Source organism: Marmota monax, unplaced genomic scaffold, assembly GCF_021218885.2.
Source record: "Marmota monax isolate L192 unplaced genomic scaffold, Marmota_monax_Labrador192_F-V1.1 WCK01_AAM20220418_F8-fsc00127, whole genome shotgun sequence".
Taxonomy (NCBI): Eukaryota; Metazoa; Chordata; class Mammalia; order Rodentia; family Sciuridae; genus Marmota; species Marmota monax.
In genome coordinates this window covers 4090229-4113110 of record NW_026692894.1, presented here as the reverse complement: position 1 = coordinate 4113110, position 22882 = coordinate 4090229, and the positions used below count along the sequence as shown (strand labels likewise).

The following is a 22882-nucleotide window of genomic DNA, read 5'->3' as shown; positions in this document are numbered from 1 at the left end:
TGTCATAAACTAGAACAGGTCTCAGAGTTCTATCAGGTTCCTTCCTTTACATTGAGTAACTTCAGTGATACTAAGTCTTGTCTTAGATGATATACAACTATGCCAAGTAACTGTGTTTCCCATTTGCTAGTCATAGTCACTTGGGAAGCTTTTTCAAAATAGATGTTTAACATTTACCTTTTGTGTTCAGTTCCTTTCTAATTATCACCACTGCCCTTCCAAGGATAAGTCAAGAACCACTGGCCTTCATATTTATATAGTAACTTTCTATTCAGAAGGTAGGGCATGGTCAGTGGGGGAGGATGCTGGGGTGTGTATCAATGTCAACTTCAGAATGTTTTGATGGTCCTGATCTTACAGAATGAAATTACTGCTTTTCAAACCTTCATCCTCTGAATGACTATATCTTTTGCACACTCTCAGTTTATGGCTATGAATCAGCTCTCTGAGCCCACCAAGATTATTTGACAGTTCTCTTCATCATACTTCTTCCTTTCCTTTGTTTATGAATACTGGATATTGAACCTAGGGGGGCTGTTCCACTGAGCTACATCCCCAGCCCTTTTTGTTTGTTTATTTATTTTTGAAACAGGGTCTCACTAAGTTGCTCAGGCTTATCTTGAACTTGCCATTCTTCTGCTTTAGCCTCTCAAGTTGTGGGAGGTTACAGGTGTGTCTAATGCTTCTGCTTCATATCAATCAGAGTTCTTATAATAAAACTAAATGTTCTTTCTTGGTCAGCAGGGCCCTCCTTATGTTTTAGAATGATCCTTACTTCTTCTGACAAGCAATTTGTTATTCCTTGGGGGGTTCTTTCCTTTAAATATGGGTAGTTTTACAGTAAATTCAAAGATAGAGTGACCACTGAGATCAAAAGAGGGAATATTCCTGCTTATTGCTTTATGGAAAAACTCATCTCCCCAAACTTACTGGTAATTTCTTCTCACCTAGATCCGAATTCTAATTAAATTTTTATCTTTAACTTCTTAAAATTATGTGACTATTTTGTGAAAAGCATGTTTTAAGGTGAGAGGCTATGGATCTCTAGAGAAGACAATTGCTGAACTAAAATTAGGTCTTTAGAATTAACTCACCACTATTTCCTACTACCCTCCTCGTACATATTTGCAGGTTGATCCTTTCCTCTTTAGGTTTCTTTCTTCAAGGTAGCAACTATGGGCATGTGGAGGATATGTTCTGACTGATGTGCCTGCCTTTCTGTTTCTAGGTGGGCCATGCACAGACACAGCTCATGTCTCGTTAATCACACCAACCAAAAGATCCTGTGGTACAGGTATGTACATCATTCTTATGTGAATTCATCCTTACCCGAATTCCTAATAGAAATGAGCCACTGGTTCTAACTTGGTGTGCTTACCAGGGTAGTCTCTGATTTCTTTTATGAATTGTGAAATGATATATTCTATGCTCTGTATTGGGTATGGCATGTGAGCAGAAATCAGAGTGGTGTTCTTGGGGGTCAGATTGACTGGGTAATGTTGTCAGGTAGATCCAAGAAGATGGACATCAAAGTTTATCTCCTAATATCTGAAGATTGTTATTAGGACATGAAACATAACATAAAAATGCAGATCATTTCCCAGTTTTTAGCATGTGGCTAATTTGTCCAAGTCTTGGACCTATCGAAAACAAACATACATTGTTTAAATACTAGAGAACAGAGAGCAACAGAAGTTTTAATGTAAAAAATTGGTGTTTTAACTTGACTATCATAGTATCTTAGTTTTGGAAAATTACTCTCTCTTATTCATCTTAAAGCCACGGAATGTGCTGAGATCATTCTTTTTAGATGCTTGGAGTCGCAAAAACATCTTTTGTGCATCTGTGACATTTTTATTAAACGTGAAGACATGAATCTTACAGCTCTCTAAAGAACAGTCATAATGCCCATTGCTCTCTTAGCCTATAGCTTAATTTATCTTAAACAATATTTGCCTTTTTCTAATAATACTGCCTGCTATTTAAAATATCTCAAGGATTATATTTAGAAGAGTAAAAAATAATTATAAAAAAAATTATTATATTGTTTTTCTAAAGGTCACAGTCAAAATGTTTTCGTACTTAAAAAGTCCTTGTAACTCTCCAATAGAAATAGTGCAAACTATTTCCATGTATGACTTATACTGAAAGCTCAGCTCCTTTATAGGCTTTGATATTAAACTTCAAACAGAACTGTCTTTGCATAGTTTTAGAGTAGCATCCTGGCATTGAGCTCTACAGAACTTAATTTTACTTCTCTAAGTGACAAGCTTTTAAGCAGGGTTGAGTGAGATAGTCCTGGTATGCTCTCTTGAGCCTAGTCAGCAAGCTCCAATAAATAGAGTGGATTTCTCTACTGATTGATGTAAAAGAATTGTGCCCTGGCATAAGACAGATCATCCTTATTAGCTAGTGGGAAGTTGTAGAGCCACCTGCCTACCCACTCTAGCCATAAGCTTAAACATTCAGAGCCCTTTGATTTAGGTCTAACATTTCACATGTGCTGTGTACTTTTAGTCTTTTTTCTTTCCTTCTAGTCTTGGCCCTCAGGACAGGGTTTACTTTTAGCACTATCAGCATGTTCAAGTAGTGTCAAGGAGTGAACCATGAGCACATTGGGTCATCGTCAGAGGTTTGGGAAAGATTGGTATACAGAGTTTAGATACTGAAACTAGCAGGAACTTCCCCAGAATATCATGTACTTGATATTCAAGTCTTCTAGATCTGTTGCCTTCTCTCTACTCCCCACACTACTTTGTGTATCTAAAAATAATAATAGCATTTATTGCATGCTTACTGCATTGCCAGGCACCATTCAGTATGCATGCTCAGTCTTCAGAACACCTGCAGGATACTTAATCATTATTCCTCCTATACATGTAAAAACAGGCACTCAGAAAGTTAAGTGTATCTTCTGAGGTAATATTACTAATGAGTAGTGGAGCCAGGATTTGAACATAGATCTTTAGTATCTTTTAGATACTAAAGACTGTGTTGTTTCCACTACATCATGTTACTTCTTTTCACATTTTATTATATAGTAATTATTTTTTATTTAACAAACAGTGGAAAACCATATCATTGAAAGAAATTGGGTAGGAGCAGATGTGGAAACAGCATCTAGTGAAGTAGTTGTAAAATGTGAATTCTAGGGGTCTGAGGGTGTAGCTCAGCGGTAGAGCACTTGCCTAGGCCCTGAGTTCAACCCCCAGCACTACAAAAAAATAATAAGTTAAAAATACAAGTTCTAAAATGAGACCTGCCTGGTTTCATATGGCTTTAACCACTTACAAACTGATTTTAAAGTAAATAAATTGACACATTTAAAAATGTGTTCTTCATCTGTAAAATGGGATTATAACTATCTCATTAATTTGAAAAGAAATACAAAGTTCACATAGTAGACTTTCATCAATTGGTAGCTGCTATTATAATCTCATCATAAAGATCATGTATATGTAAATGGTGTTGGTAAAACATATCAGTAGATATTGTAGATGGAAAGAAGACTAAACTAGAAGTACTGACACTCATGGCCATATCCAATTTCATTGACTGAATTTATGTTGACCTCATTTTCTCTTGCATGCTAGTATTATAATAGGAACTGAGGGTAATATTTTTAAGTGTACATACATGAAATGATAAAAGAGGCATTGATCTCTCTGTCACACATTTCAAAACCTTCATTTAGGTGAGTATAGTGGATTAACTAGAAACATTGAGAATTTCTGGTGTGGAAGGAAATGGATGCAGTATCCAAGTTATCTTGTAAAAAGCCTGAAGGAAAGTTGAGATTTCTAAGCATTGATATTAAAGATTATCAGGTTCAGCCTACTGTACTTCTTTTTTAAAGAACCGTGTTTTTTGCCCCTGAAAGCTGTTAAGGCTAGCCGGACCACCTTAGCCTTAAACACTTTCCTAACTTTGAGAGAGTATTTGTTTTGAAAAGCCCAGGTTGAGTGTCTTTGCCCCATCTTTCTTTCTTACAATCAGTAGGTTGTCCATAGTGGGGGTTTTGATGAGTTTTCTTCTGAACCACTAGTTGTTGTTATTACGTTGTTGAAATATTCCTTGTAGTCTTTATGTATAGGTTCTTCAAGAGTAATATTCATGCCTCTAACATGTGCACTGTGGTGCTTCTGCCATGCTTCTGCCAAGGATCTTCCAGATTGATCCTTCATGGGCCTTCAAGCATACATGGTCAGTGAATAATTACCTTATAGTGGTGTAATTTCTTAGGAGCCATACTGTGAGATCTAAGTGTAATTTTATTGATCCCCTTTCAGTCAACCCATCCATTCAAGGTTGTACCTAAAGCAGCCTTCAGCTTAGTAATGATGTATGTTAGAGAAAGGATACTTAAGCTTGAACAAAATGATTTTTTAAGTCAGCAGCCTCTGAATAAGGGCACAAAATCTGTATTTTGTGAGATAAGATTTATTAATGAGAGCCTGTATCTCAGCCTTTTAAAAATTTCTATTTTTCAAATTCATTTATGAATAAATATCCATATGTGTAATTTACAGTTATGTATACACAAATGTATACATATTAAATGCACATGACTCAATATTTTAAGTAGGAGTGTGCAGTAAAAGTTAGTGACCTTAGGGCTCTGGTTGTAAGTCAGTGGTAGAACACTTGCCTAGCATGTATGAGGCACAGAATTCATCCCCAGGACAATCAATCAATCAATCAATCAATACCCTTCAACAACTTAAAAACAAACAGTTACTGACCTCTTTTTTAGTGAGAAAGTCATTTTTTAAAGTATGTTGAGAATTAGATCTAAAGATTAGCAATAGACCCATTATTATGTGGTTTAGTAAATAGGGACCTGAGTGGATAGTTATTTGATTTCCATTTATATTTTAAGTAACTCAAAGTGTTCATCTGGTAGAATTTTGTAATTTAGAGGAGGAAAACACTGTAGAGTGTTTTGGTCTTCAATCATCAAAGAGAGAGAGAATTCTTTTTAAGATACTGCTTTGTAATAACTGTGACTCTCAAGAAGCAGATTGCAAAAAGTAGCTATAGTAACAATTGAAAGATCAGTTTGTATTTGTGAGCAAGATGGTAAAAACTTTAGACACTGGCTTTTAGCCACGCAGAACTATTAAACACTTAAACACTTTCTTAACTTTGAGAGATAGTATTTGTTTTGAAAAGACAGTCAGTGTAATTTAAAAAAAAAAATTATTTTTTAGTTTTAGGTGGACACAATATCTTTATTTTATTTTTATGTGGTGTTGAGAATCGAACCCAGTGCCTCGCACATGCCAGTCAAGTGCGCTACCACTTGAGCCACATCCCCCAGCCCCTCAGTATAATTTTTAGATGAAAACAAGCATCATTATTTTCATCTTGATATTTAGGCAGAAAAAAATTAAGTGAAGATATATGAGTTGTTTCCATTCCACCCAACCCGTGTTCCCTTTGTAGAGCCCTGAGATGTCTACAGTCAGCAAAGAGTTGAAAAATGCTGCCAGGTCCCAGGCTACTGTTGGTTAGAAAGTGAGAGTTAAAGCCTATCACACCTTCAGATTATTAGAGAGAGTTAGTCTCTTCAAAGAACCCTGAATATTTTCCACATGTTCCCTTGTTAATTCTCATAACATTCTTGCCAAGGATAAGTATATTGTGAAGAAAAAAGTTTGCCTAGCTTGGCAACAGATCACCAGAGGATTCCCTTTTGTCCTTCATCTTTTCTAATCATCAAATTTTACCATCAGTGAAAACATTGTAATCTGAGCTGTGATCATCTCCTTTAACAACTGTATTGGAAGGTATTTGGATACTTATGTGAATGTATTAGTGAGCTCATATTTTTGTGGTTAAAGTACCTTTGGAAAAAGAGAGAAGTTTGTATCTTTTTTATTAGGCTTTCTTATTTAAAGACTTATTTGCAGAGCTACAACCAAAGAAGTTATTTTGTATTTTCTTTAGTGGAGTTTGTTATTGATGAATCTTAAAGCTATAAAGGACAGACAGGTAGAACCATGTCTGGTTTTAAATGTACTTGGAGAAGTAGCTTCGGTCTAACAGGATCCTTGAACAATAAGTAGCCCAAGGATTCTACTACTGGTCTGGCTCCTCCAGTGCAGGGTGAGGTCAACACCATGCTGGTGGGGCATTAACTACCTCTTAGCCCAAAGCTGAATATATCCAGGGTAGACATTTAGCACATGCCAGGGGGTGGAGTGGGAGTATTCCTCTCTCTATAACTCAGAAGGCATTGTCGTATCTTTTCATATTATAGTCCCTTTATTTCTGAAGTTAAATTTTAAAAATTCATAGATAAGACTATTTGATACTCTCAACCGACTTTCTTTTTTCTTTTTCTTCAGTCCTGGGGATTGAACCTGTAGCATGCTACTATTGAGCTATACCCCCAGCCCCTTTTTATTTTTTATTTTATTTTAAGTTACTGAGACTGGCTTCCAACTTGTGATCTCTCTGCCTCAGCCTCTTGTGTCACTGGGATTAAAGGTGTGTGCTACCACACCAGGCCGTCAACAAACTTCTGCTCTACTATATCTGTATTCGTTTTTACTCTTTATACATATGTTGGATAGATAATATTCTCTATGATATACTTGAAAAATAATGGTTAAAAAATGCTGTGTATATGTTAAAAACAGGATGATGATAGAGTATCAAGCAAAATAACCAATTGTAAAGCCATAAGGGAACTGTAGTATTGCCCAAGATTAAAGCAAATGGGACTAGAAACTGTCCCATTAAACATCAAAGCAGTTTTTCAAAAAGAACCTTTCCATTCTTTAAGAAGCATGTTCAGTTTAATGTATATCCTTTCCTGTTACAGTTTCTCCCTCCCTCCCTGTTTTCTTCCTTTCTGCACATGTTTATTCTTTTGGGTCACCTGTTTTCCTTTTAATGTGATGAACAGTGACATGAACTACAATAGCCTTGTATTGTTTATTGCTTTCCTTTTTGTCCCTCCCCAAATCTTTTCTTGACTCACTTATCTTAGGCAGCCGGCTTATGATATTGTCTGTTCTTACAAAGACAAGAGAAGAAACCCACTTTCTCGTGGAGTTAAGAGAAGATTGATGTGCTAAACACTTTCCACATCAATGTTCAGAAACCAGTTAAAGGAAAATGTTCCATTGCTGTTATGTTACCAAGAGGTTTATATGAGGTCTTTTAAATTGATTCAGAAGCCAAAGGGTGGTGGTGTTAAGTCAGAGGTGGCCCTGTAAATCTTAGAAATACCTGCAGTTGTATAGGAATTTCCTGAATAGAATTCATGGAAACATTTCAGCTAGGATATTTAATCCTAAAGAGTTGAATCAGTAGCTACAATCTGTATTACACACTGTAGGTGGCTCTTCTGAAGATGACTTCATGTCTCCCTCTACTCGTGGAGTTTTAAAGGAAGGTGGCTTAAGGTGTGAGTTCATCTGGGTAATTCGTTTTTTTCTTTCTTTCTTATCCTTCAGATATAGCTCTTCCCTCAAGTCTTCAGTACTAGCACTTGAGGCAGAAAATTAGAAATTTGACCTACTTAGGTAATATGCAAGTTTCCATCAGGAGGATATTAGAAAAGATATAAACCTTTCATTTTTATTAGCATTTAATGTAACTATTGAAGAAAGATCAAAACAGTAAATCTGTCATGGCAAGGAAAAAAGTATTTTAAAAAAATGTTTTACCTGTGCACTCATCATCTTGGGTCTTGAAAAGGGGTTCATTTGATTCCTGGAGAGAGGGACAAAATGAATACTAAATATTTGGCAAGATTGCAAAAAATTTCTCTAATCAAAAAGGTCCTATTTTGTATGTTCTAAACAGTTCTCACCAATGATTATCATGTATGCCATAGTTGACTGTTCACAGACAAAAAGTGATTTTGATCATTGAGAAGTGGCTGGAGAGGGAAATCATCTAAATGATTTGTCTGTCCATCTTTCTGTCTCTTTTCCTATAATAATTTTAACCAGTCTACCTCATTTATTTATGTTGAAGAATAGAAAGTAGGAGTAATTCTGTTCATCTCAAAAAATGTATAGATTTTTTTAAAATGCAAGGGAAAACTTAGTACCTTCAAATGAGAGTTAGGTGCCCTTGCCACCAACCCCTGTGTTTAGTATGTTCGGCATTTAAAGCTTGCTGTACTTGAGGTCAGGAACTGGGTCACAAGCCCTGTTTGGGTTCTACTGAGGAGAAGGCTCCCCTTCTGGGAAAAAAAAACAAAAACAAAAACGGTGATAGAAGTGAATATCAAGCCAGGGTGCCAGTTTCTTCAAGAGGAATTTTTGCACTTGAAAAATAAAAACATACTCCTGCATAAAACGGAAAGGGCAGCAACCCCATTGTGTCTTCTTCCAGCAGGTGGGCTGGCATTTATTCCTCATAGCTTGTCACTTTTTGGAGGCACGTATGTGAAAAACTTAAGTTTTGGTGTTGAATCTCTTATGCTCCACATGCTTAGTTCAGACTTGTTTGCTTGGATTCATGAGTGCAGCTGGGACTGGGTGGTGGTGTTTTGTTAATGTTTGGTTTTTAGTGGTCATTTATTTTTAATCATACCTTGTACCAAGGAGAAAGAGCCCTGCACTTAGATGAATTAACTGTTCTATTGCTCCTCTGGGACTAAATGCCTGAGCCAACACTATTTTAAAAGACTTGTCAAGGGGCTTTAATACTATTTTCCTCTTTTGACTTTTCTTTTGGTGGGGGAGATGAATCTGGGGAGTGCTCTTCAGGTACTATTCAGTGGCATGTGTGTGCCTGTTAGAGGGCAGCATGTTAAAAATGTAGCTTTCCCGACCAAAACAGCAATCTTACCAGAAGGAGCATGATAGAACAGTCACAAAGCTGCATTATAAATCATCAGAACCTTGCAATGATACTGGCCATTAAGGAGACTTTTTTTTTTTTTTTTTTTTTGGCGCCCTATTCGGTTCCTGGCTGTACTAATAGAACAGCACATCAGGCAAGGCTGTAAATAAAAGTTATTACCTAATAGGTGGGTGCCGAAGTGGAACGGACGGAGCTGAGGCATGGAGGCCTTATTACTGCTCATCAGCAATTATAAACAGGATAAAGTGTCGGGGACTTGCGCTGATGCAGTGGTGGCAAATAGAAGCTGAGGATGACACTAAGCCATGATAGCATGGTGTATGCTGATGGATTTTTACTGCCTCATCTTGCAGCTTGCTTTCAAGACAAGTTGTGTTATCTGTTTTCCTGCTTGTTCATTTGTCTGAAGAGAGACAGTCCCATTGCTTCTTCTGCCAGCAGGTGGACTGGCACTTATCCCTCATAGCTGTGTCTGCTTCCAAGGCATCCCCTTCATGAAGGGTCTTCAGAAATACTTCATAATCACGGCCGATTAAAGCCATAATCTTACTGTATCGCCTGCTGTCATGGTTATAGATCAGATCTTCAGAAATGGTTGTTTCTGTGGAATATAGGACCAGCTGAGAAACAGGTTAGTCAACCAGGCTAGCACTTTGTTAAAGACCACAGACAGAGTCCTGTAGTTGATTCTGTGCAATAAGCAAAAGAAGTGATAAATGTACATCTTCCCCCTGGGAGCTTATACCATAGAGAGATTTTTTAAAAGTACAGAAATAAATACAACTAATTCCACCTTTAGAAAGCAACAGACATAACATATTTATTCAAAAAATGACAATGGGGAGGATTCTGGCAGTCATTAGGAGCAAACATAATACCAATGTAATCTTTTTTCTTTTAAAGAATTACCTTCCTAGAGAAATGCATAAAACTTAGTTCCTTAGAGTCATTGGAATGATAAAGGGATATTGGAATGTGAAGGGAAAGTCTAGTTAGCACTAGGACTATGTTTTCTAGTGAATAGAAAACTTGAAATATGACTTGACTTATTTTGAGTAGCACATAAGCATCTAATATTTGCTAAAATCAAGATACAACTGTGTTCAACTTTAATCACTCAGCTTCACTAAATCACAGTGATTAGACTTTCTGAGATAGGAAAAATCTGTAGCACAGGCACAAAGAGGTATTTTTTAGAAGGGCTTACCACTTAATCTAGGAGTTTATGAGCTCTGGTAGTTCTGTTTGTCACTTGTGCCTTTAAGTGAACACACCTTTAGGCAGTGTCTTCAAAACGAAACCATCAGAATAGTTTATATATAGATATTATATATATATAATATCCTGCTGTTAGAAAAATTGTTTTTCTCTGATGCCCTAAGATATGCGTAGGTATATCTTGTTTTAAAGAAGGCTAATATAAGATAATCTCAATATCGAAAACTAGAAAATCTAAGAATTAATGTTATAGAAGTGTCCTTCAGGTTATAAAATGCCTTGCCATTGATTTAAATAGATTTTTTTCCATTTTGCATGTTTAAAAAAGTGTTTAACCAAAAAAAAATCAATTCATCCTTATTCATGCAGAGTATGTTCTATGGGTAGTGTCCAATGGAATAAAGAAGAGAGATGAATCTGAGAAAAATGTTTTAGAAAAAAAAATAATTGACAGGTTTTATCATCAGATTAGAGTTAGCAGAATAAAGAATGCAAAGTATAAACATGAGGAACTTAAGAAAGAAAGACTTGACTGGAAAGGAAAAAAGGCAAAGGAATACTGGTTGAAACAATTTCTGGTCTCTGATGAGCTCAAGTTCAGATTTTTAGACAGTTCTGTAGAAAAAATATGGGCCTGTTTTGGAAGTTATCCAACTAGCAAAGATTAACACTGTGTAAATAAGTAAGGAAAAGAATTCAGAAGAATAAGAGACTTAAGGACTATATGTTGGGTCAGGAAAGAAAGAGAAGCCATTTAATTAAGAAAGCTAAAGAAAGGAGAAAGCTTCCTATAGAATCGTGAAAGATGCACGTGAAGAGGGATCAGGAAATAGGAGAACTAGGGAAAGCTATTGAGTGGCTCTCAAAAGACCATTGGCAAAACTGAAAGAAGTTTGTATAAAGCCCAGGATCACTAAAGAGGCTCTTAGTAACAGGGAACTAAAGGCAGACAACAGAATCATTCATTATGGTGTTAGTTGTACTATTAAAAAACCAATAGAGGGCTGGGGATGTGGCTCAAGTGGTAGCGCGCTCGCCTGGCATGCGTGCGGCCCGGGTTCGATCCTCAGCACCACATACAAAGATGTTGTGTCCGCCGAGAACTAAAAAATGAATATCAAAAAAAAATTCTCTCTCTCTCTCTCTCTCTCTTTAAAAAAAAAAAAAACCAATAGATACTGATGGTTGGAAGGAAAGACAGGGTCACTCATTTTTTTTTTTTAAAGTGGAGATGGTAAGATTGGGAAATATTTTATCCTTGCTAAAATACAAAGAGAAAAAGGAACCCAGAAAGAGAAAAAAATAGAAAATATTAGAAAAATAGAAAAAGTATACGAGTAAGATTTGTTGGTAGCAGAAACCTAGAAGTATTACTTCCCTCCAAGAGTATTAGGAAGGAGACAGAGATTTCCTCTTAATTCTTTTGGTTAGCTGAAACAAGATGGACTAGACGTTTCCTCTTTTCTGAATAAAGACAGATAATAATAACATCACCTGAAAATTCTGTGGACTGAGGAGGGAAAAAGTAAGACATGGTAGTACATCATACCACAGAATAATTTAGAAAAGAAGAAAACGAGTGTGTGATCCTACTCCACAAAACTGGCCAGCTTTTTTTTCTGGACAGTTTCTCTCAATACTATAATTCTGTAGGTTGATTTGTAACTGCGGGATGGGGGGAAAGCTTAAAATCCTACTCTTTGAGATTCAACTGGTATGAAATATGAAGATTTAGTTCATATTATTTCTCATCCCCATGGTTAGTAGTATTCTCCTTTAAAAAAAAAATTATTTATTCTAGTTTGTTACACATGACAGCAGAATACATTCCAATTCATAGTACACATACAGCACAATTTTTCATTTCTCCGGTTGTACACAAAGTAGAGTCACACATTTGTGTCTTCATGTGTGTACCTAGGGTAATGATGCCCATCTTATTCCATCATCTTTCCTACCCCCATGTTCCCTCCCTTCCCCTCCCTCCCCCTCCCTCCCCTTTGCCCTATCCAGAGTCCCTCCATTCCTCCCATTCCCCACCCCCAGCCCACCCCATTATGGATCAGCATGTACATATCAAAGAAAACATTCATCCTTTAGTTTTTTGGGATTGGCTTAGCATGATATTCTTCAACTTCATCCATTTACCTCCAAATGCCATTCTTTTCTTTTCTTTTATTCATTCATCTATTGAAGGGCATCTAGGTTGGTTCCATAATTTAACTATTGTGAATTGTGCTGCAGTGAACATTGATGTGGCTGCATCAATGTAGTATGCTGTTTTTATGTCCTTTGGGTATAAACTGAGGAGTGAGATAGCTGGGTCAAAAGGTGGTTTCATTCCAAGTTTTCCAAAGAATCTCCACACTGCTTTCCAGGTTGGTTGTACCAGTTTGCAGTCCCACCCACGATGTATAAGTGTGCCTTTTTCCCCACATCCTCCCTAACACTTATTGTTGCTTGTATTATTGATAACTGCCATTGTGACTGGTGTGAGAGGAAATCTTAAGAGTAGTTTTGATTTGCACTTCTCTAATTATTAGAGATGCTGAACATTTTTTCATATATTTGTTGATTGATTGTGTATCATCTTCCTAGAAGTGTCTATTCAGTTCCTTAGCCCATTTGTGGATTGGGTTGTTTGTTTTATTGTTATTAAGTTTTTTGATTTCTTTATATATCCTAGAGGTTAGTGCTCCCTCTGTGCATGTGGTAAAAATTTTCTCCTATTTTGTAGGTGCTCTCTTCACCTCACTGATCCTTTCTTTTGCTGAGAAGAAGCTTTTCAGTTTTAACCCTCCCATTTATTGATACTTGTGCCATAAGAAGCCAAGGCCTAATCCCACATGATGAAGATTTGGACCTACTTTTTCCTCTATCAGGCGCAGGGTCGCTGGTCTAATTCCTAGGTCCTTATCCATTTTGAGTTGAGTTTTGTGCATGGTGAGAGATAGGGGCTTAATTTCATTTTGCTGCATATGGATTTCTAGCTTTCCCAGCACCATTTGTTGAGGAGGCTGTCTTTTCTCCAATATAGTGTTTGGTGCCTTTGTATGATATGAGGTAACTGTATTTATGTGGCTTTGTCTCTGAGTCCTCTATTCTGTACCATTGGTCTACAAATCTATTTTGGTGCCAGTACCATGCCATTTTTGTCACTGTTGCTCTGTAGTATAGTTTAAGGTCTAGTATAGTGATGCCTCCTGCTTCACTCTTCTTGCTCTAAGGATTGCTTTACTCTTCTTGCTAAGGATTGCTTTGGCTATTCTTATTTTCCAGATGAATTTCATTATTGCTTTTTCTATTTCTGTGAGGAATGTCATTGGGATTTTGATTGGAATTGCATTCAATCTGTATAATGCTTTCAGTAGTATGGTCATTTTGACAATATTAATTCTGCCCATTCAAGAACAAGGGAGATCTTTCCATCTTCTAAGGTGTTCTTTAATTTCTTTCTTTAGCAAGCTATAGTTTTCATTGTAGTGGTCTTTCACTTCTTGCGTTTATTCCCAAGTTTTTTGTTTTTTTTTTTTTTGTTGTTGTTTTTTTGAGGCTATTGTAAATGGGATGGTTTTCCTAGTTTCTCTTTCAGAGGATTTGTCACTGATGTACAGAAATGCCTTTGATTTATGGGTATTGGTTTTATATCCTGCTATTTTGCTGAATTCATTAATTAGTTCTTGAATTTTTCTGGTAGGGTTGTTTTTTTTTGGGGGGGGGGTGGTCCTCTAAGTATAGAATCAAAATGTCATCAGCACATAGTGGTTGGGAGTCTGAGTTCTTCTTTTCCTATTTGTATCCCTTTTCTTTCTTTCATCAAATTGCTCTGGCTGGAGTTTCAAGAACAATGTTAAATAGAAGTGGTGAAAGAGGGCATCTTTGTCTTGTTTCAATTTTTAGAGAGAATGCTTCCAATTTTTCTCCATTTAGAATGATGTTGGCTTTGGGTTTAGCATAGATAGCTTTTACCTTGTTGAGGTTTGTTCTTACTGTCCCTAGTTTTTCTAGGTTTTGAACATGAAAGGGTGCTGTGTTTTGTTGAATGCTTTTTCTGCTTCTATTGAGATAATCATATGATTCTTATCTTTAAGTCTATTGATATAATGAATTACCTGGGATGAGCCCCTACTTGATTGTGGTGCACTGTCTTTTTAATATGTTTTTGTATTTGATTTGCCAGAATTTTATTGAGAATTTTTGCATCTATGTTAGAGATATTGTTCGGAAGTTTTCTTTCTTTGATATCTTTGTCTGGTTTTGTTATCAGGATGATATTGGCCTCACAGAATGAGTTTGGAAGTGTTCCCTCTTTTTCTATCTCATAGAATGATTTGAGGAGTATTGATATTAGTTCTTTGAAGAACTTGTAGAACTCAGCTGTGTATCCATTCGGTCCTGGGCTTTTCTTGGTTGTTAGGCTTCTGATGGGCATCTTCAACTCCATTGCTTGAAATTGATCTGTTTAACTTGTGTATATCGTTCTGATTCAGTTTGGATGCATCATATGATCTTAAAATTTGTCAGTATCTTTGATATTTTCTATTTTATTGGAGTACAAATTTTCAAAATAATTTCTAATTATCTTCTGTACCTCTGTGGTGTCCTTCGTGATATTTTTTTTTCATCTCAGATTTCAGTAATTTGAGTTTTCTCTCTCCTTCTTTTTGTAGGCATGGCGAAGGGTTTATCAGTATTATTTATTTTTTCAAAGAACCAACTTTTTGTTTTGCCAATTTGATTTGTTTCATTGATTTCAGCTCTGAATTAATTATTTCCTGTCTTCTACTGCTTTTGGTGTTGATTTGGTCTTCTTTTTGTAGGACTTTAAGATGTAATGTTAGGTCATTTATTTGATTTTTTTCTTCTTTTAAGGAATGAACTCCATGCTATGAACTTTCGTCTTGGTACTGCCTTCATAGTTTCCCAGAGATTTTTTTATATATTATATCAGTGTTCTCAATTATCTCTAAGAATTTTTTAATATCCTCTCTGATGTCTTCTGCTATTTATTATTCATTCAGTAGCATATTATTTAGTTTCCAGGTGTTGGAGTAGCTTCTATTTTTTATCTTATCATTGATTTCTAATTTCATTCCATTATGATCTGATATAATGCAGGGTAGAATCTCTACTTTTTTGTTTGCTAAGAGTTGCTTTGTGGCATAATATGGTCTGTTTTAGAGAAGGATCCATGTTCTACTGAGAAGAAAGTGTATTCACTGGTTGATGGATGAAATATTCTATGTAAGTCTATTAAGTCTAAGTCATTGATTGTATTATTGAGTTCCATAGTTTCTTTGTTTGGAAGATTTATCCAGTGATGAAAGAGGTGTGTTAGAGTCATCCAGAATCATTGTATTTGGGTGTACTTGACTCTTGAACTTGAGAAGAATTTGATCAATGCAGATTCTCCATTGTTTGGGGCATATATATTTAAAGTTGGTATGTCTTGTTGATGTGTGGTTCCCTGAAGCAGTATGAAATGTCCTTCTTTATCCCTTTTGATTAACTTTGGTTTGAAGTCTACTTTATTTGATATGAGGATAGAAATCCCTGGTTGTTTCCACAGTCCATGTGAGTGGTGTGTTTTTCCCCAACCTTTCACCTTCAGGTCTGTTGATATCTTTTCCTATGAGATGGGTCTCTTGGAGGCAGCATAGTGTAATACCTCCTTTTGCTGATTTTCATTGTTGTTTTTCATTTCCTCCTCTTGGAATATTTTGCTGAGTATGTTTGGTAGTGCAGGCTTTCTAGTTGTAAACTCTTTTTACCTTTTTTGTTTATCCTGGAGGGTTTTTATTTTGTCATCAAATCTGAAGTGTAATTTTGCTGGATATAAGATTCTTAGTTGGCATCCATTTTCTTTCAGAGCTTGGTATATGTTATCCAGGATCTTCTAGCTTTCAGGGTCTGGGTTGAGAAATCTGCAGAGATACTACTGGTTTCCCTCTATCTGATTTCTTCTCTTTAAAAATTCTCTCCTTATATTCTGTATACTAGGCATTTTCATTATAATGTGCCTTGGTGTAATCTGTTGTGATTTTGTACATTTGGTGTCCTGTAAGCCTTTTGTAGTTGATTCCACAATTCATTATTCATATTTGGAAATTTTTCTGATAGTATTTCATTGAATAGATTGTTTATTCCTTTGATTTGTAACTTTATGCCTTCCTGTATCTCAGTAATTCTTAAATTTGGTATTTTTATGTTATCCCATAATTCTTGAATGTTTTGCTCATGGTTTTTTACCATCCTCACTGTGTGGTCAACATTCTTTTCAAGAGAATGTCTGGGGTTCTGTCTTCCAAGCCATCTAATCTGTTGGTGACGCTTTCTATTGTGTTTTTAATTTGGTTTATTGTTTCTTTCATTTCAAGGTTTTCTGTTTTTTTTTTTTTTTTTTCAGGACCTCTATCTCCTTATTGAAGTAATCTTTTGCTTTCTTTATTTGCTTATGTTCTTTTGCTGCCTGTATTTGCTCTCTTATATCATCCTTTAATTCACAGAACATTTTAATTATGTACATCCTAAACTTTTTCATTTCTTCTGTTCTGCTGACCGCGGATTCTAAAAGGTAGTATCTTGATTGGGGGGGGGGGCACTTTCTTCCCTTGTTTTTTCATGATGTTTGTATGTCTTCCCTTCTAGCACTGAGGATCCCGAGGTGTACAAATTTTTACCCTATAGACTTATAGTGTCCCTGCAGGGTTCCAGTACCTCTCTTTTAATGGGCAGATTAATATTAACAGATCCCAATACAAATAATACGCAGCCTTAAACCAAATAGCTTCCATTAAGATGTTTATGGTTTAGTCACAATATACAGAAATGGTGAGTTCAGTTATTATGTATAATATAGTCAGTAGATTTGCAAAAGAGTCTACAGTTTCTTAATGTGGACAAAGAGAGAACAAGGGGTGGGGTATAGAATAAGATTTTAAGGAGGTAGGAGGTGAGGATATAGAGTTTATTAGATCTTAGGAAGAGTGAAAGAGGAATCTAAAGAAGTTGGCTAGTAACAGGAGAAAAGAGAGAAAGTGATTTTGAGGAGACAAGTAAGTGAGAAGATAATAGAGAGTACAAAAAGCAAACAAACATAAAAATTAAGAAAAATTAAAAATGTAAAAATAGGAGATAAAAGAATATACAACACAACTGTAATTTACTATTCAGACATCCCAGTCCTCAGTAGCCTAATCCATGAAAAGTACTTGGTTTCCCAAATGTTGGGAGTGTGAGGGCAGGAGAAGAGAGAGAGAGAAAAGGGAAAAAAGAGAGAAAAGAATTGGTTTTGTTGGCGATCAGTATCTTTCCTGCTTCTCCTCTCATCTAATAGATGGGGTTGTCTGTTGTTTTCTGGTGTCTCAACCCCCAGAATGGTGAAGGCTATTAGGGTAAGAGGGTTAGTCTTGGGAGTGGAGCTCCTGGAGGTGTGGAGTATAACACTTGCCGGTCCCCATGGAAGACTGCACCCAAGGATCTCATTTGGGGCCTGCTCCTGTGATGTGGGTGCCTGGTCTTATCTCCTTATATCGCCCATGGGCCTCAAAATTCCTGGTCTCTTATTTAGTCTCAAAAATGTATCTCACTCACCTCCCCCCTTTCTACTTCCCAATCAGGAACCTGTCTCTCAGGAGGTCTTGTGGACTGCGCTCTGGGGGCTATGCATCTGTTGCCAAGAGTTGTTTTGTATTGGGCAGTTCAGGACCAGGCTTTGTGAGCTATGGATTGGCTACAAGCACTATGCCGGGTTAGTGGCTGTGGGAGAAGGAGGAGTTGGGGACTATAGTTACCTTGATATTGCTTCTAGGCCCCAGCTGGTATCCCGAGCTGGGAGTTGCCCCAACTAAAGTTGGCAACAAAGACGTCCCAAGATGGAGGCAGCTGCTTTCAGAGATGGGGTTTCCGGTCATGTGGGGTCAGGCAGTGGTGTTGGGCCGTGTGTTTGGAAATGCAGCTCTATGGCTTGCAGTGTTGTGGCTGGAAGAGTAGGAATGTTTTCAACCAATTCTCTTTTTTGGGTGTTTTGTTTTTGTTTTTGATTTTAACTAGAGTTTCTATGTGGGACAGTGGGGTAGAGGCATTAACTCGCAGCATTAGTTATAAGCAAGTTGAGAACCTACTGTCAGGCTTTCAAATTTAGAAGGAGAATCTGACTTTGAAGGGACTGCAGATGTAGCTTTGCTTAGACAAACACCATTCCTTTAGAGAAGAGATGTCAAGATTTTTACCAGGCAGAGGGAGCTGGCTGTCAAGGATGGGAGACGCAAACTAGTACAGTTGTTCTATAGATGTACTTTGAGTGGATCCCCCTGCTGTCTGCCCTATTGAACATTCTGCTTCTCCCCATTCCAGCTGCTTCTGAGGCCTCTTAAGATTTTCCTTGCACATAGTGGCCTGCAGCTGCCCCAGGTTTCACCATAAGCCCACTTCAATCCAGATATCAGCTTCTAGAACTTTGTTTGAAATCTTTTGTTTATTGATTGAGTTAAACAGAAAACTTCTGTTCATTTTTCATGTTGTTTTGTGCTTTTATTTCAGTTAGGTCTATGGGAGGAATCAGGGGAAAATGTTTAGTCTGCTTTCTTGAACTAAAAGTTATCTGGGACAAAATCAGGACTATGGTTTCTTATGTAATCATTGGCAGAAGAGGAGAGGGTAGACTCAGTGGAATGCTGTGATTCTTAGGAATTGCCGGGGGGGGGGGGCAAGAATGTACCCAAGTTAAAGTCCCTGTCCCTAAAGAGAAGGAAGTATCGAGTGTTGGTTGAGACTATGGGCTCTACATGCAGACTGCGTGGGCTCACATGCCAGTGCCCCTGTTTGCCAGTCACATAACTGGAAGAATTGTTGGACCTCTCCACAGACCTCGGTTTTCTTCTCTGTAAAATAGAATGAATATTTAAAGTTAGGAAATAATATATTTAAAAGCACATAAAAAGATGCCTGGTAAATGCTCAATAGAGAATATAGACAAAATATACCTGAAACAAAAGGAGTATAGAGGAAAGTAAGGAAGAACTTACACAGAATTTGTGATTGGAAAAAAGAGATGGAATCAGAAGCTGGTCATAAGGATTCTAGGCTAGTCAGACTGGAGAATGCACACTTGGAAAGGAGGAGGTCGGTGAAGTCTTTTTTAAAATTATTTTTAGTTATAAATAGAGACAATATCTTTATTTTTATGTGGTGCTGAGGGTTGAACCCAGTGCCTCACACATGCAAGGCAAGTGCTCTACCACTGAGCCACAACCTCAGCCCGTAGTGAAGTCTTGAAAAGAAGAAAGGCATTTGGCAGCCTGTGTTTGAACAGGTCATGGCTATGAATGACAAAAAAAATTTCAGAAAGTATTTTGTCCTTTCTTAAGAAAATTGGGAATTAGAACTGGTAAAATCAAACATTTTTTGTTTTATTTTGCCTTTTTTTCTAAGTCCTGTTTTAAAAGTTAAATTTTATTGTATGCATTGGTGGAAAGTAATCTTTACAGCGATTTCACAAGCTTGCTTTCTTAAAACACACACGCACACACACATACACCAAAAAAAAAAAAAAAGAAAGAAAAAAAACCCTCTTATTTCCTGAGCTCTTCTCTGAGTTTTGTATTGTTTTTGTTTTTTAAGTTGTAATTAAGTATTCCTTTTTTTTTTCTGGGGTACATCACAACTTAGAGGCCACAAAGCATTATCAGTTTGTTTTTGGTTTGGGGTTTTTTGTTTGTTTGTTTGTTTTGTGTGTGTGTGTGTGGTTAAAATCTTGGTTAAAAAAGACTGGCGCTTACATCTAAACCAACAACATGAGGAGATACTTTAGCCAATAAATTCACTTGTTTATGATTAAAAATCAGACAGTTTAACCTTGGAGGCATCTTTGTCATGGGGGACTTCATATTGTGATTAGTTATCTGAACAGCCAAGTGCCTCTGTGGGCTCAGTTAAGCAGCCTCCCACTATATATGTATAATTATTTTTGGTACGCACACACAATCTGCTATAAAAGCTTATTTGGCCTATGCTCCCCGCCGTTCTGAATTCTCTGTTTCATTAGCAGTATCCACCCACAGAATTTTAGAAATCCATTCCCAAATAGCAGAATCACAACTCAGAAATTTAAATAAACTGCATCTCTATTAGGGCAATGGATGGGGGAGTTAGTTATATTATATGCATTTCCCACATTCATCTGCCCTTTGAAAACTTATTAAAAGTGTGTGTGTGTGTGTGTGTGTGTGTGTGTAAGAAAATTAGATTTTTGTTGTTGTTCCTTTAGCAAGAGATAGAGACTATAGCAGACACTCTTTGAGGTTTTTACCTTGAATGTGGGCCAGAGTACATATTTACTTGAAAAGATGTTCTAGCTGCTGCTGCTTTGTTTCTATAAAAAGTTAAAAAATTATAGATTGTAACAGAGTGACATGTAAAGTCTGTGACTAGTCATTAAAGTATATTATAGGTCAGTGCTGGCTTTACTGCAGGTACAAAGAAGCCTGAGCTTTGACTTTACTGCTGACTGTCTACTGCAGCCATTTTTCATGTGCTCCTCCAGCAGACTTCAGCAATGCCACACTTGTGGAAAAGAATCAGTAGGCACTCTAGCCAGTCACCTCTAAGTGTGGCTACTCTGGAATACAATTGTGCTTTTTTAAAAAAACACAATTTCAGGGTTACAGAAAAGTCATAGGAGTGCTGTATAAAATTTTCAGGTATCGCTCACCCAGCTTCTCCAGTGTTAACATTTACCACATTGGCTCTTATCTCTGTATATTTGTCACACGCCTAACCATTTGAGTAAGTTGCAGACCCAATATTCTTTTATACTAAAAACTTCAGTGTGTAATTCTTAAAAATCAATAAATTATTCTATATGATAATAATTCCCAATATTATCAAAATTGGGAATTTAACATTAATGTGATATATAGTTTATTTTTAGTATGGCTGTTCATAATCTGAACTGCTATTTGATAAATAGCAGTTCCCTCATCAGAGTTGAGTAGAATCAGTTGAATTGAGGTTAAAATGTTAAGTACTTGTTTCTCATGTGTCAAATATGGATTAAATACAATTTTCATGATAATAATTTTTATTCAGAATTCCTTGCCTCTGATTTTCCAGCAGCTCATTTTACAAATGGGATTATTTCTTCTTCCTTTATAAACCTTAAGGCAGCTTTCTTCAGCCATCCTAAACTTTCTAGTACTAACTCTTGGTAGTACTAACTCAACACAGATAGTCTTGAGGAAGGAACACCTGCGGCATTCATTCAGGGTAATAAAAGGCCTTTCTCTGGGCAATTTAGAATATGCCTAAATTTAGGTCCATTTAGCTTTATATCAGGGGATTTAAAATGAAGCATAGTATAAGTTACTTAAGAATTTGCTTCGAGAATAATGAGTTAAAAGGCTAGATTTCGGGTAGAAGAAACTATAAGTGATGGGTAGAAAGGAGCTGAATTAAGCTGATGCTAAATTAGAAAAAAAATAGTTTAAAAAACAAATCAGATATTTTAACATCTACACAGTTATGCATTTAAATAGCTGATTTTTTTTAAAACAGCAAAATACAAACATTCAAACATTTTCCCCTTACATTAAACCTGGAGCACATATCCCAGAGGATGATAATCTCTTATGGCAAGATTACCATCATTAGAAACTTGTTCTATTACAGAGATCTTTGTCTTTACCCTCCTCCTCCTTTATTAATATTATTATTTTATTGTTGAGCATAAGCCGAGTATTAAACATAGCTGATTCTGCCCTTACCCTAGAATCTTGCATTACAAAACAGGCAGAATAATTGGAAGATTAAAAATATCCACTGGGATGGTAGTTAAGCTTCATAGGAGTGAGATTATTTGCATGATTTGACTTTTTATATCTGTTTTTAACAGTAATTCAGAAAAATTACTTGAATTAGTGTCTCATTCATCTTTTTTCTTCCCCCACCCCCCCTTTATTCTTTTTAGATAAACATGAAGATTGTAATTTGTAATGTTATGTACATACGGGGTATCTCATTCATCTTTATCCATTTCCCCACTCTACTCCTATAGTCAGGGTTTCTCTATAAAGGACGCCTATTTTCAGTCTTCCTGGTAAAAAGGACCTGGAGCCAGATCAGATTAACCCCTCCCTGGACAAGTTCATCAGTGCTTTGAAAAATCAAGGTATTGGGGTATAATATTATTTGAAGACTTCTGGCATATCCCTTTCCTCCAAGCCTCATCAAATATAAGTTAACAGTAGGAGGAAGCAGCCAGTCACAGGTACTACCCAACTGCTCAAAATAGTTTTGTAATTTGATAAGGCATAATGTGAAAACCTAGGCTTCAGGAAACCACAGAATAGGAAGAAGGCATTCTGTATTTTTACGAAGTTTAACTTCTAAATGAATGTTCTGATAAACTAAATGAAAATAGTATTGCCCATCTTATACACAATTATTTGAAAATAAATCTGAATATATAGATACTTTATGACCTTTTAAATGTTTTCTTTGCTTGAAGAGATGAAAAATAAATCATAATTTATATTCCTTTTCTGATAATATTGGGAAAGATAGTAGAATAAAAGTTTAAGACTAGACTTATCACTGTAAGAGTCTTTGAACACCCATGGTTCTGAATGATTTGTAGCCAAGGAACAGAAATTAGGAGATTTAGACATGGGTTTCTTAATCTTGATTTTCATTCTGATTTGTCTTACCTTGAATAGTGTTCCCTTATTTTATACTGTTTACTACTGATACTATAATAGTAGTATTTTTTAAAAAATCAATGTATTATTCTGTTGTTGAACTCTAAAATACCCAAGCATGTTAGAAAAGATTATCCGTT

The 22882-nt window shown here is 36.4% G+C and overlaps 1 protein-coding gene across 4 annotated transcripts in view; it reads left to right on the top strand.

Annotated features, from left to right (window-relative positions):
- Zfand3 (zinc finger AN1-type containing 3) overlaps nucleotides 1-22882 on the top strand; it is a 316019-nt gene that overhangs the window by 249377 nt on the left and 43760 nt on the right. For 2 of the 4 annotated variants that reach the window (XM_046450641.2, XM_046450640.2), the window contains exon 4: nucleotides 1229-1294. The exons of the other annotated variants lie outside the window; for them this stretch is intronic. In XM_046450641.2, the coding sequence (XP_046306597.1) occupies nucleotides 1229-1294 (66 nt within the window). The remainder of the gene's footprint in view (nucleotides 1-1228; nucleotides 1295-22882) is intronic. 4 annotated transcript variants of the gene reach the window in all.